This window comes from Clupea harengus, chromosome 23 (genome assembly GCF_900700415.2).
Source record: "Clupea harengus chromosome 23, Ch_v2.0.2, whole genome shotgun sequence".
Classification (NCBI taxonomy): domain Eukaryota; kingdom Metazoa; phylum Chordata; class Actinopteri; order Clupeiformes; family Clupeidae; genus Clupea; species Clupea harengus.
In genome coordinates this window covers 1,069,467-1,084,656 of record NC_045174.1, presented here as the reverse complement: position 1 = coordinate 1,084,656, position 15,190 = coordinate 1,069,467, and the positions used below count along the sequence as shown (strand labels likewise).

General features: G+C 40.3%; 1 protein-coding gene across 5 annotated transcripts; it reads right to left on the bottom strand.

Annotated features, from left to right (window-relative positions):
* On the bottom strand, window positions 1-12,647 carry lrrc20 (leucine rich repeat containing 20). Of its 5 annotated transcripts, none has more exons than XM_031561350.2 (6): window positions 12,303-12,646; window positions 11,363-11,440; window positions 11,160-11,250; window positions 7,937-8,086; window positions 7,523-7,690; window positions 1-1,440 (listed from the first exon to the last, which is right to left on the bottom strand). In XM_031561350.2, the coding sequence occupies exons 3-6, from the start codon at window positions 11,227-11,229 to the stop codon at window positions 1,316-1,318; spliced, it is 513 nt and encodes a 170-aa protein (XP_031417210.1). In that variant the 5' UTR covers window positions 11,230-11,250; window positions 11,363-11,440; window positions 12,303-12,646; the 3' UTR covers window positions 1-1,315. The 5 variants fall into 5 exon arrangements, with proteins under 5 accessions (XP_031417210.1, XP_012686556.1, XP_031417209.1 ...); XM_012831102.3 differs by lacking the exon at window positions 12,303-12,646 and adding an exon at window positions 11,716-12,094; XM_031561349.2 differs by lacking the exon at window positions 12,303-12,646 and adding an exon at window positions 11,573-11,673.
* Window positions 12,648-15,190: the final 2,543 nt, after the last annotated feature.

The window sequence follows — 15,190 nt, the reverse complement described above, 5'->3', positions numbered from 1 at the left end:
TCTCTATTGGGATGTTGTGGAATAGGTTAATGAATGGGACAAGGAAAGCTTTATGTAGTATTCCTTATGTTCTGATGTGTACTCATTTATGGGAATTACATACTGTATGTTGAATATTACACGTTGAATATGCAAGTAGATATCACTTTCTATTGCCACATATTACTGTATCTTCTCTTGACTGATAAAAAAAAGCTGTGCAACCAAATCCTGACAATTAGCAGTTTTAGTTTTGATGTTTTATGAATTTCCCCATGTCTCTAAATATAAATGACATTTCCTGTGCTATTACTGTAAAAAAAAAAACAAGCTGGTCTGTAATACGGTCATGGCATTTTGTTCCTCAAAGGTTACAAATATTGATAGAAGATTATATGATGCACTGGGAATAAACCACACCAATTTGTCCTGGTCTATTTGTCTGAAGGGCTTATAGACAATGGCTTTATCTACATGAAGTACAAACTTGATTCAAGAAGTACAAACAACTCATCAATCACATTTTGCCCCACTGACAGATTTATTTTACCTGTCCATTTTTTAGAGAGGGTTTCTTTAATTGCTCAGAATACAACACTGATGCACTGCATCAAAATAGCTTGGCAGGCATTACAATTCTGTTGTAGAACTTCACAGTCCAAAAAAATAAATTTAAAAAAAGAGTTTTATTCCCAGGTGAGAGAACAAGGAAGAGTTGGAGGAGGAGGGAGATTGAGGGGGATCCACACGATGCAGAAAGGTGTACAGAGTACACCAATTGAGACACAGAAGTAAAACAAATTGAAATGCAAATGTATGTTTTCCCTTGTGATAAGAACAGAGAAACATAGCACACTTGTCCAAGTGTATCACCGCCACACAGAAGAGCATGGCTTTAACTCAGAGATGAGAGGGCGCCTATTGTGTGGTGTTGCCTTTGAGTGCCTAATGTTTTTCTCATTACAGGGAAAGCGAATGCTTGTGTTGTACTTCAATGGCAGTGGTAGCCGTCTCTAGCACTCCCGTCTTGTGTGCAAAGTAGGATCATCAGGCAACCTGGTTTGAAATATTAACGTGTTTGTCCTGCCACTGTAACAGGCCAATATCCATGCTTCAGTTAAGAACACCTAGAACCCTCATGTGGTGATTCTACATTAAAAGGCATAAAATGTTGGTGTATTTATATAAAAAAGCACAGAGAACAGAGTAAATACAAAAGAGACCTCAGGGCCCTTCTTCGGTTTGGTAAAAACTGCACGGTGTCAAAAAGCCAAGTGCAAATTGTGTTTAAAAATCCATCTGGTCCAACTCACTTTTTATCCTCATGGCAGAAAAATCACGGATCAATAAGCAATTCAAAGCTGAGAGTTGAGACACTGGGACGTTGTCCCTCGAGTGGATTAGATCTAACATTGGCGGTCTTCAAGGCTGGCATGCTGGACAGCTTCTCCACAGGCACATCTGCGTGGACACAAGAGCAGAGAGTGGAGAACACTTACTTACACTGATCAGTGCTTTTTACATTTTTTACATTTTAGTCATTTAGCAGACGCTTTTATCCAAAGCGACTTACAATGTATACACATTTTACATTTTACACTGATGGCACACTGCACATCAGGAGCAATTAGGGGTTCAGTGTCTTGCTCAAGGACGCTTCGACAGGGAATCGAACTAGCAACCTTTTGATTACTAAACGACTTCTCTACCTCCTGTACCACTGTCGCCCCTGGGGGTGCTGCTAGCACAGCATTAGTCTGATCAAACCAATGGTATGGACACCTATGCTTACACAATGTTGAAATATGTTAACATAATGTCACACAAGTTGGAGAGTCTTTGATGTGTGTGTCATAGGGGTGAATGTCAGAAGACCATGCTGGTATTTACTATAAATGCACAACTTAATGCGAGTTATTACTTTAATAACAGAATAGAGCAATACAAAGACAATACTGCTGACAATGAGGCAACTTGAAAGAGCAACTTTTAGTTCTTAAATTTTTTTAGTAAGGGGGGGGTAAGATCTGGTCATCCGAGGCACTTCAATGGCAGTGGTAGCTGTCTCTAGCACTCCCGTCTTGTGTGCAAAGTAGGATCATCAGGCAACCCGGATTGAAATATTAACGTGTTTGGGAACCAGACCAAGGGGATCCGCTCAGCACTGCGGGTGGGGGGAGTGGGGCTTAATCTTTCAATTCCATGCTTGCATTGAGCGTGGATGATAGATTTATTGTTTTTTTTTTGTGCTACATGGACATGATACAAGGAGCACAAATATGAATTTTGCCTCTCCACTTGGTAGAGAGTTTCTTCTTTCTCTAAGACATGCTTGCACAGAACAACAATCCATTTTGTAGATGCATAGAAAAAAAAGAGTGCAAGGGTAAGCCTGAGACTATGATTAAGCATACTTACTGTGACAAGCATACTTGAAAATGAATTGAAAATTAACACAACCGGCAAAACACTAAGGAGTGTGCGAACAGATTCATTTGAGAAGAACCGACCCAGCACACTCATTCTCACAGTGTGTGTGTATTTCCTTGGTAAACTTGATTTCTGAGCTACGCTCTGTGCACAAATGTTGCTTTCAAAAAAGAAACAGGTAATACGAAGATCATCCTGTAGGCACACGGATTAACTGAACTGAAGCTGAATGAATCATTGCATTTCTGAACATTGAAATGAACTGTTATTTGACTCGTGCATAGGATGCCCTTGGGGCACTGAACTTTGGGAACTAATTGGATAACTTTATAACAGCCTTAAGGACACTAGAGTCTGTCTTAGGCCAGGACTGATTCTTTAATTAAGGACCGATACATAATTAATCACACAGATGCTGTTGAAAAAAAAAAAATGGTGTAATGAACAAAATAAAAAGGTGTGTGTGATGTCAAACAGAAAGGTTAAACTGTTACTGTGCTCAAAATCAGGAATGTATAAATGTCACAAAACGTCCCCAAATTAGAAAGCCAACATGGCCACGGGTCAGGCGTTGCATCACAAACATATGCAAAAGCTAGTAAATGTGTACACGTTTTGTTTATCAACTCAGTATATTGTACTATGACTGCCAAGGTATGCTTAGCATTTTATTAAAACATACACAAATATCCATTCTACTTCAGCCGGCGATTTTCTTTCAACCTCCATACCACAAGTTTCAAGACAGCTCAACTATTATATCTAGTGATGTGTGCCCTGGGGGGGGGAGAAAGCCCTTCAATAACCCTTCCTAATCCGTGAGAACAGAAAAACTCAATTTCCACACTCACAGTTTCTGTATTTGTTCTAGCCCCCAGCAAATGTTGCCAGTAAGAATAAATAGCATCTTCCCACCTGTGAGGGCAGGTATGAGCGGATTATTGCACACAGAGCACTGGGAAGCAACAGCTGAGGCTGTTTGTGTGTGTGTGTATATATATATATATATATATATATATATACACACACACACACACACACACACACACACACACGACACATGTAGTTAAGGCCACACTGTTCATGATGAGGACTTTAACTCAGGCCCCGTCCAATTAACTGTGATGTTAGGGAAAATCTACTCCTAATAGAAAAACAGTCGTGGGGGTGGGCTTCTGTAACTCTTTCTAATGCAAGTGCCCTATAATTCAGGCTACACGTTAAGATACTTTATATATATATATATATATATATATATATATATATATATATATATATATATATATATATACACACACACACACACACACACACACACACACACACACACACACACACACACACACACACACACACACACACACACACACACACACACACACACACACACACACACACACACACACACTCATGGACAGAAATATTGGCATCCCTGCACTTCTGTCAGATAATGCACCACTTCTCCCAGAAAATTGCTGCAATGACAAATGCTTTGGTATTCACATTTTTTGTTTGCATTGGAACAACACAAAAAATCAGAGAAAAAATGCCCAATCTGACTTGATTCCACACAAAACTCTAAAAATGGACCGGACAAAATTATTGGCACCCTTAACTTCATATTTGGTAGCACAAGCTTTGGAAAAAAACTGAAATCAATTGCTTCCTGTAACCATGAATGAGTGTCTTACAACTCTCTACTGGAATTTTGGACCACTCTTTGATTTGAGATCATGCCACAGGTGTGCTATGGGATTAAGATCCGCTCCCAGAATGATTTTGGCTTCCCCAGGAAAGTTTTGGCAAACTCTAGTCTGGCTTTTTTATGTCTCTGTGTCAGCAGTGGGGACCTCCTTGGTCTCCTACCATAGCGTCCCATTTCATTCAAATGGCGACGGATAGTGCAAGCTGACACTGTTGTACCCTGTGTCTGCAGGGCAGCTTGAATTTGTTTTGAAGTTGTTCTAGGTTTTTTTATCCACCATTCGAACAATCCTTTGTTGCATTCTGTCATCAATTTTTCTCTTCCTTCCACATCCAGGGAGGTTAGCGACAATGCCATGGGCTGTAAACTTCTTGATGACACTGCGCACATTGGACACAGGAACATTAAGATCGCCGGAGATGGACTTGTAGCCTTGAGATTGTCCATGCTTTTCTACAATTTTGGTTCTCAATTCCTCAGACAACTATTTGCTCTTCTTTCTTTTCTCAATGCTCAGTGTGGTATACACGGCGCGCGGCGGCGCGTCTGGTGTTCAACCAACCGAAAAGGGCACACGTCACCCCGCTACTCATCGAGCTCCACTGGCTGCCAGTAGCTGCTCGCATTAAGTTCAAGTCACTTATGCTTGCCTACAGAGTGCTTACTGGTTCTGCTCCCACCTACCTAAATGCTCTTGTAAGGGCAAATGTTACACCCAGGACGCTGCGCTCGTCTAGTGAGCGTCGTTTGGCACTGCCGTCCGTGCAAGCACGGCAATCCAGACTATTTTCATTTGTAGTTCCACGTTGGTGGAACGAACTGCCTAGTACTACCAGAGCAGGGGCGTCCCTCTCTACCTTCAAGAAGCTTTTGAAGACCCAACTCTTCAGAGAGCACCTCCCCTCCTAACTGGCACCTGACTAGCGCTTAACTTGCACTTCAGCAGTTACATTCCTGCACTTCTTTTTCCTCTTTTCTAGGTTGTTGTTTTTCTAATTCTCATGTAAAGTAGTATTTATTGTTACACCATGCTTTTTTATTGCTCTTAGCTTGACTGTTCTCTCCCTTGTACGTCGCTTTGGACAAAAGCGTCTGCTAAATGACTAAATGTAAATACACAGACCCACAACACAAAGGTTGAGTACACTTTGCTCCATTTTAACTGGTTGCAAATGCGATTTCTATATTACCAGCATCTGTGACTTGCCACAGTTAAGTTTAAATACAAATTACAGGAGCATTACATGCTTGAAATACAGTTATTTCTTAAAATTTTGAAAAGGTGCCAATCATTTTGTCCAGACCACTTTTGGAGATTTGTGTGGAATCAAGTCAGATTTGGCTTTTCTTCTCTGCTTTTTTGGGTTGTTCCAATGCAAACCATAGAAATCAACATAAGAATACCAAAGCATTTGTAATTGCAACAATTTTCTGGGAGAATTGGTACATTATCTGACATAAGTGCAGGGGTGCCAATATTTTTGTCCATGACTGTACATACATATTAAGTAATAAATATATATATAAATAAATAAATCCAAAGCTCATTTGATTCTATTCTTTTCTCTTGACTTCAAGAGCCCAATATTCCAAATCAGACCCTGAGTCTATATATAAGTAGCAAACAGTAAAAAGCCCATGAATCCAGGCGCTGATAAAAGTCTACAAATGTAAGATTAGAGACCAGGACTCGCATGAATCCTGCTGTTCTGGTTCACCACTAAACAAAACATGCACTGTCTGGGTCTTCTGCATTCCAGAATGTGGATCATACTTCTCTCCGACTGGATTTTAAAATCTACTTCAGTGTAGAGGGCAATTGTATGAAGAGGCTAAAGGGCATAAAAGGCTCAGTCCATTTGTGAAATTGCTTGTTGAGGTTACACATATAGTTATCTGTTGCAGCCATGGTCACAAAAATGTCTTTGGCAGTGGAGATGAACGCCCATGAACACCCCTTCTCCATCCCTCTGAGAACTCTGAAGCTACTTCCAAATCGCTGTGCTGTCCACACTTTCAAGAAAACCCACAGGGCACTGATTAAACCGTGTGGGTTAAATGAAGACTACTGTGCCCATCAGGTATGCCAACATTCACACAGGGGGGAATGAATTAGCATGCAAGCCGCTCTTCACTTTATTTTCAAAATGTCATTTTCTACCACGCGACCATTTTCTGACATTTAAGGCTTCTGCATTTGGTCATCTTGACAATTAAATTTGTATTTGAACAGAATGTCAAGATGCCACTTGTCTTAGGGTTCCTCCAATTCCATGGCATTTCCTGCATTACCAATCAACTGTGGTCTGCCCATGGTCCATTACACGTTCAATGACAACCCTCTAGTCCGTGAGAGAGCCAACACAGGGAAGGTATGATTGGGTCTGCTGAACTTGCATCAACACACTTGCCTCTGGGAAGTGTAATACAGATTGAATTTGTGTTCCCCAGTGAAGACCTACGGTTCATTAAACGTATACCCTGCCAAGGGAAGCCTACCCAGATTAATAATATCCTTGGTCTGTGTGTACCTACTAGCCTAGTTAGTAATTCGTTTTCATCTCATTCTCATCTAGAGTGAAGAGACAAGAATTAATCACATTTGGTTCAATGAATTTCAACTCTATTACAAAAGAGAACGGGTGATCAATATTTCATATCGTATCAAGACACATGCATGTTTATAAGATTGAACGGGTCTGAAATTAAGACACATGCATGTTTATAAGATTGAACAGGTGTTAAAGTGGCATTATGTAGGAATTGTACTTCAGTGTAAGGGTTAGGATTAGCAGTTTTACCTTAAAATAACAGCTTAAAAAAAATGTGGGCGCCACAATGACGTTTAATATAGAGAATCGCCTCCGTGCCATACCAGGGTCTGTAGGCATATTACTGGGTTATGTAGGTTTGCCTGAAGCCGCCCGGTTACTACTGTCTGCCGAACTAGTAAGTAGCTTATTTGCCGTCTTGCTTCGTCTTGTGTTGCACTTGCTTGATGTTTGACTGTGTTAGGAAAGTTGTTGACTCACTAGTTTGTCATAGGGTCAAAGTAAGCAAATTTCAAGAGGTTTCGCTATGTTTAGCCGCTAGCATCTCGTTAGCGATTAGCAATTCCTACATAATGCCACTTTAAATCAAGTCTTTGTCTAAAAAACAGCCACTATGCCACCAGAATGCCATATATGGTCTCTGTAAAAGCATGCACACTATTTAAAGATGTTTCAAGAAGCAAGCACATGTAATACATTGGTTTTAATCAGGTTTCTATTTTAGCATTATAAAAAAAATTGCAATTTAGAGTAATACAAATGCAGGATATTTGAATCCACTCTCTGATTAAACCTGAATGCCAATAAAAAATAGTGATTGTTCAATTGTAATACCTCTCCTGAGAGATTTGCTTACCAGATATCTCATTGTTTTCCAGATTTATGTTCTCAAGTGTACGGATTTCTGTCAGTCTATCTGGAAAACTCTTGAGCTTGTTCTGGGACAAGTTGATGCTGGTCAAATGCTTCATCTCACCTACAGCGTCTGGTAATTTGGAAAGCTTGTTGCCTTGCAGGTCCAACTCTGTGTGGAAGTTTTAATCAGATTGATAACAAGTAAGTATGACATTTTATTGCCTTAATGGTCAATGTGTTACTTCAAAGAAAAAGAATTGATAAATGGAATAAAATAAATGGAAGTGCAATAAGTAATACATTTGTTCAGAGCACAAAATAAATCTTACTTGTATTACATAGACACCTGAAGAAGGTATGACAAAAAAAAATGACAAGCTTTTGAAATTCCTGAATTACTGAATCAATTACACACCTCTTAATTGGACAAATGTGGAGAAAAATTTGTTGGTTAAGGCTTTCAGCTCATTGTTGGCCAGTGTTATGCTCCGTATATTGTCAGTGGCGGTCCTCAACACCTTGAAGACTCCATCAGGGAAACTGATCAACTTGCAGTCGGACAGATCTGCAAAAAAACAGGACTGTTGACTGAGATAACGAATACAGTCACCATGGTGACACTATACAAAACCCACAAAGCTGTAATGGACATTTTCAAAAGAGAGATAATTGGACATTACTTGATGAGACTAATTGTCAGCTCAGCTCATTTGCCGTGATTACTAAATCTGTTATGAAATCAGTGTACGAGCCACCAACCTGATATTAACAACCACAACCTTAATCAAACAACCTTTGTCTGTGAATGGGCAAAAACAGACATCTTCCTGACCTGGCGCAACACTGCCACCTGTTGGCCATCACAATCACCACATTTTGAAAGTGAATTCTCATGTGCTGCAGTTAGCCACCTTGGGGTTGGTCTTACTCTGTTATGAGTAAATAAATGAAGACTTACTCTATTATGTCATGAAACTCTGTTGAGGCATTCAGGTCAGCCATGTTATGTACCAAGCTACTCTCACAGCTTGGGAAACATAAGATGATGGGCAAAATGACAGGAAGTAGGGCCGTAACTAAGATCTGTGTGGTTTTATTCCTTTCCGTTTTGTTCAGTTTTGTTTGTTTAGTCTTTTTTTTGTATTTTTATCTTTTCCATAAAAACTGTCTGGTGCTTCCTGGTATCCCTGTGTGGTCTCTACGCGAATGCAACGGGTGTGCGAGTCATTTCTACTGCTGTGGCTACAGGTGATTAACGTAACTGGCTTAAACCAGAAGAGAAAAACGAACACAAAAACCCACTTGCCGTGGAGCAAAGCTAACCAGCTTCTCTCTGGGCTGATCATGCCTGAGAAAAACCCTCCTTTCCCCGAGTACCCCAACAACGTTCATATCCGTCCATACAAAGGAACGACTCCTGCTGCAGCGACTCCATCTCAGCGACTCTACCTCACACAGTCTCTACACCATTGCCATTTTTTCCTCTGCACAGGCTCCGTGTCATTGCAGTTAAAGGGATGGCCCCACCCCTTAAGGGGCTTTTATACTCGGTTTTAACGTAGAAACGTAAGCACGTAAGATACATAAGCGCTGTTTTAAGCCCCTTGCGCAGTTACATAACACGTAAGTGCGTCTGCCAAAATTTGTAACTATCCAACAAAATCCTCCCAGGGCTCACGCACCCCGCAAGACTGTGATTGGCTGCTAACCGCATCCTTTCAGGAGTCTCACATTTCCGGTTTTCATAGCACAGTATCGCCATTTTTAAAGGCCAAGGCAAGACTACAATATTTTTGAATCATGAATAACCTGCAGACCGTCTCACAAGCCTCTTCTTGATGATTATGAACATACACAACAGAAGAGGTCCGAAGATATGAGCATCTTTACAAACCCTCTTTAAACACTTATAAGGACCTCAAATGACCGCGAATTCATGGATAGAATACTATCCCATTCTCACAGGAGAAATTACCTGAACAGCAATCTGAGCATATTTGTCAAACGCGATAAAAGATACTGCTCTGAAATATTCCTATTCCATACTGAATATTCTGTTTAGATCAAAGGTTTGTTTTGACATACCGTGATATTTCAGATGATAGGCTGTACCACTATGTTGACATTTAAAAACCGTTGACTGCGATTGTTTGGTGTTAAAAACCGTTGACTGCATTGTTTGGAGAGAACACGCTAATTCACCGAACAAATACTTTCATATTCATTTTCCACCACTTGTTAGCCATGTCATCCATTCATATTGATGTGAATCAATCAATTGCACCCCTGAGGCAAGCGATAGAATGGAGCCTGGTCTGCTCATATACAAAAGTTAACATTAACGTGAAGTGGAGTTAATTTGCGGCCAACACCATTGTATTACAAGCACTGACATTCACTCATGATGAGAAGGTATACATGGCGATTATCTCGCCTTCTATCTTTCATCTTTGAATAATGTAACTTATAAACACGGCGTTTTAAAGGCGCTGTGGCAGTCATTAAAATATGTATCAATAAACGAACTTCTGCATCATGTGATCTGTCTTTTTCACCACTGGTACTGAATTGCCAACCTTTGTATTTCGTGTAACAAATGTATTCATTTTTCTTTGTCCCGCTGCAATAAATACGCTTACTTCACTCAACATTCAGAAGGGAAAGGGAGATAACCCCGGAGTTAAGAATATAGATCACTTCGGCTCTGGAGCAGTAAACAAAAGTCTCCCCTGTAATCTCAGACTACGATTAGCAGGAAAGGTTAACAACAGGCTAATTAATAAAATACAATACTTAATAGACTAACAATCCAATATTTATTTGTTTGAGTGTTGTTTAGTGCAACTGGGGTGTATGATCGTTATTGTCTATAAAGTAAGGCATTTTCAACAGAAAAATCTCCCGTTCATCGTGTCCATTCGCGTCATGGGGTAGGCAAAAAAACGTTACTCCACCTACTGTTCTGGCGTTGAATCGCTTTGCAACAAGCACAACCCTTGGGGAACCTTAAGGAACCATAAACCAAAACGAGTCCGCGGATGCAACTGCGCGGTCAGCCGCACCCGTAGTTACAGAGGTGTAAATCTACCTTTACTGAGAGACCATCAGCTGCACACGTAAGGATGCAGCAGGTGCCAGTAATTCATTAAACAAATAAACAAATATAAATTCATGTAAGTGTACTCATGTGTAACACCCACCAACCTACAGGGAAGCCATACTAGACTCTGGCTTTATGCTTTGCCACTGAAACCAATGAGCCGGTAATAATTATTTTATAAGTAGATGGTGAACATTATTTAAAATGGCCCTGCTATACTGTCTGGATATTAGGCTTTTATGTGACCTAAACAAATACATACTAATACATACACATTACAATACAATAATACATAAACATACACACCCATAAACATACACACCCACAAACACACATGTGTCAACAAGCTCCGACTCGCTGAAAAAGATTCTATATAATGATTAGTCTGTTTATGGGCTTCAGTAAATTAATTCTCCTTGTGACAGCTAACAGTATTAGCCTACTAACAAATCAGAATGGACAGCCCAATTCAGGAACAGTAACGGTAGGCTATTAGCAGAAGCCCCATTTATTATTGCGGTGGCATCACGTTACTTACCTAAATGATCCTTTCCTTCTTCAACTACTTCATTGACTCTTCTGGCAACGTTGGCAACATCCTGGGCCATCTTAAAGGGAGTTTGTCGAATCTAGGATGCAAATGTTTAGTTACAAATGCATCAAATGTCAGGCTACGTGATCATTTAATTAGCGAAAAACATAGCTGAATTCCTCAATAAACAATTCCTAAGAGAAAAATACCTCGTGAATTTGCGTCACGTGACTATGGCAGCAAAGGGGTCTCGACCTTTTCTTTCTATATCGGTTACACCAACCGTTCTGTGTCAAGAAAGGCAATCAATCAAACAGGATCCTACTGAAAACTCTCTAAACTAAAAACTGTCATACTCTGCTAAAACCTCTCGTAAGCTCTGTATACATTCAATACAATACACATCACAGTGGCCTCACCTCGAATCAGGCGTCATTCATTCATCATTCATTCATTGCTGAGGCAGAAGTGAACTAGAGGGTTTGAGGAAACCCTGACTCTGTTTAGCCTATGGTAGTTGTGACGCTAGGTTACAAAGCACTCTTGAATTTTGGCTACTTACTTGATAACTTTGTACCGACGGCTGCCTTTCAGAACCCCCGACCTCTCAAGCGTGCATTTAACAATAAAGCCGGCGACAATGTCGCCTTCAGCCAATCACACTCACACTACAGCACGGCATCGACAAATTTGGCGATTTGTGCTGATATTTTTAGCACAACTACCACACACAAATGCCCAAGTCGTTCGGCACGGTGTACCGAAACGTTGCTCTAAACATTTCTTGGAAATGTAATACTACACAGCTAGCTAGTCTTAAATGACTTCTAAGCCCAACGTGCACCCAGTTTACCACGATTTCAGACCATAAGGAAAGTTTGTATCCATACGGTTAGCTACATAGACATAGTATACAGTATATATGTCTATGGTTAGCTAGTTACCCGTTGTGAATACGCATGCGCGTTGCACATGTGTCTCACCAGTGCTAGGCTGACATACAATTGTAACCTACTATTAGGCTGCTGATGTAAGAACTGTGCAGCTTCATAACACACATTTAACAAAATCAGAGTCTGAGAATGAGAATATAATACAAATGTAGCTGGCAATTGTGAAACAAAATAATGAGTGTAGGCTCCACGTTACCTGTATGTCAGCGTGTGTTCCTGTAATCGCCCTGCAACGTGAGATTTTGACCACGAACCCACAGAATCAATCCAAGCCTGTTGTCTGAGGCACTGGCCAAAGAGATACCATTCTGGAAACTCCATGACGGGTCAACGTTTTTATACAGCCTACTAGGCTACTTGTTTTGTGGAACAAAAGAGGACCACCGAGTACTTAACCCATGACTCACTCTCTCAAAGCCAGTGCAGGCAGGCAGAACACCATGGCCTGTGTGCAAAGCCATGAGGTGGCCACTGTGCTGTCAGTGCACATACCTCCCCCAATATGTGTGTCTCACCTGGAAATGTCCATGTTGAACCAGCTACTCACTTTAGTAGAAATAAATGAAAGCTTTTGCAATGAGGAGAGTCACATTTTCTCGTCCTCTCTAGTCCTAGTGAGAGTAATGTATGAATATATCTTACAAAGAAACCAATCAGCACATAGTAGCACAAAGTGGGTCCTTTCTTTTGAATAAACAGTGGAGCTTTATCAAGTTAGGTTGTTACATGGTGGATTTGTTGTTTTTCCAGAAATGTGCTCTAGAGATGTTTTTACATATTCGCCACAATATTTATTACCAAGCCTCCAATATTGTGTTCATAATAACACAATGATTGGCAATCATTCCAATGTTGTGAGACACAGTGATTGGAGCACGGATACAAACCCACAGACAGCCCAAAACATGTACTTCTGTAATATCCAATATCCAGTTTAGCCGTCTGTTAAAAGTCTTAACTTCCTGCTGGGAACTCACTCTCACATATCCCCTCAGACCTTTCATTTAAGCTCTGCCAACTAACATATGGGGATTAGCTTGGGTCAGCATGCCCAAATAATGAATTTAAAGGCCATTTCAAGCAGGATAACAGTTGTGTTAAACTCTCTAGCACAGAAAACATAGACAACATGACTATGCTGTGGTATCCTCCCCGGTAAGTTCAGTCACTTACTTCAAGTGGACTTTGGTAGATTCCTTTTCAATTTCTTTCACCTTGCCTTATATTTCCCTTAAATGTGCAGGCAGATCTTTTGTGTGAAAATCAGATTAGTCTGTACCTCAGTATGCCTCAGGGCTTTAGGGAAGCAAACAGCTTCTACTGTACATCTCACTGCTTGTCTCATTTACCTTTGCTGTTGCTTTTACCAATAGAAATGATAGAAATGACAGTCTCATAGTCTTTCTTTGGAGAGACAGTTTGTGTGTTTAATTACGTAGTTGGATCTGTTAATCTGTTCCAATCAGGGGGGATGAAGGACACCAGTTACAGGATTTGTGATAACAAAAACTTTGGGCATAGGTAACATTCAGAAGGTGAAAGTGCCAAACAAAAGGCTGAATTGCCCTCAAATGGGTTATAGTGACAGTTTGGAGGAGTTTTGGAGCACCATCCCACGGGCTTTAAGATAGTTGTAGGTCAGTAATTGAAACTAACTCCCAGATTGGAAGCACTGAGTGGATAAAGGTCTTTGTCTGTGTAGAGTAACAAGTGGAGATCAGGAAGTCAATTGCCCACCCATTTCACTCGCTGTCGCTGATAATAATGTTTTCCCCTTAAAATATGTTTCCCTAACAGTCGTTGAAAAACAACGTCTGTGGTCACTGGGCCAGGAAATGAAAACATGATTGGGAAAATAGGTTATTCTGCCTGCTTGACCACTGACATCTGCTGTTTCACACTGATAGGGGGAATGTCATATCGACTGATAATATAACAAAGACCAAACACCAGACTGGTGGAGGTGGCAGTCTGACTGTACAAATTGCTTTCAACACATAATGCCCCAAGACATTGAACATAATTGCATTGTTATTGGCTAATTATATTCACAGGAGAGGTGTCAATGTGAAAATGGCAGTAGCATATGAACCTATTCCACAGCCCACGTCAGCCAAGGCTTTCATTACCAGTTAATGAAGTTATAGCGTTCACCTTAGCAGTCGCAGGCCATTTAAGAATATTTGTGAGATTCCATGTAATGTCATTTGTTGTTCTAGTTATTAACAGAATCTTGTAATAGCTTTGGGAGTCCCATAACATTAACACAGTTCTGGTTGAAACACTAAAGAATGAAGTGCATTATTATTATTTCTTTCTTAATTTTTTTGCCCTCAGAAATAAAAATGCTTCCAGATAAGCATAAGCGTAGTGAAGTCACAGTAAAATTACGTGTTCTGATATTAGATGTACATTGCATGTATATTGCTTCTTTTTTTCAAGGTCTGTAAAATGCATGCAAATGCCATCAAATGTATGAACTTCTGTCAAACAAGAGGGATACAATACAGAGGAATGTCGGGGAAATTCTCCATTGGGTTAGTTCTGACAGGACACGTCAGTCAAGCTGGGCAATGACCTGATGAGCCGGCTGATATATGATGCCTGCTGATCTTCAACCATGTACCAGGACAATGTGTTTTAAATACATTCTGTTATTTATTCATCAGTTGCCTTTTAATTTCATAGCTGCAAGCGTATCTGTCCATCTCCCACTCTTTCTCAAATAAAATTGAATATCTGACTGATTCAATACTGAGTTTCAATAATAGCTACAAATCTGCATCTCATCGCACCTGACCCTACTCTTCCTAGTTTGGCACTGCATATGCAGAACATAGTGTGGCCTGGACAACGGGGGTGCACAGCTGGACACTGCTGGGAACGGTAACCTTCTAAACACATCGCATAGGCTATTTTAGTGCTGTAGTTACTCTAATTGATTTTCTTTTGACCTATGTCTTCTGCTTCAACATTTTTCTCTTCTCTCTTCTATTATTCAAACTGTGCTGATCAAATTACTGTGTATATTTGACGAATGAAGTGATTCTGATTCTAAGGTTTAAGGTTTAGAGGATTTTTTTA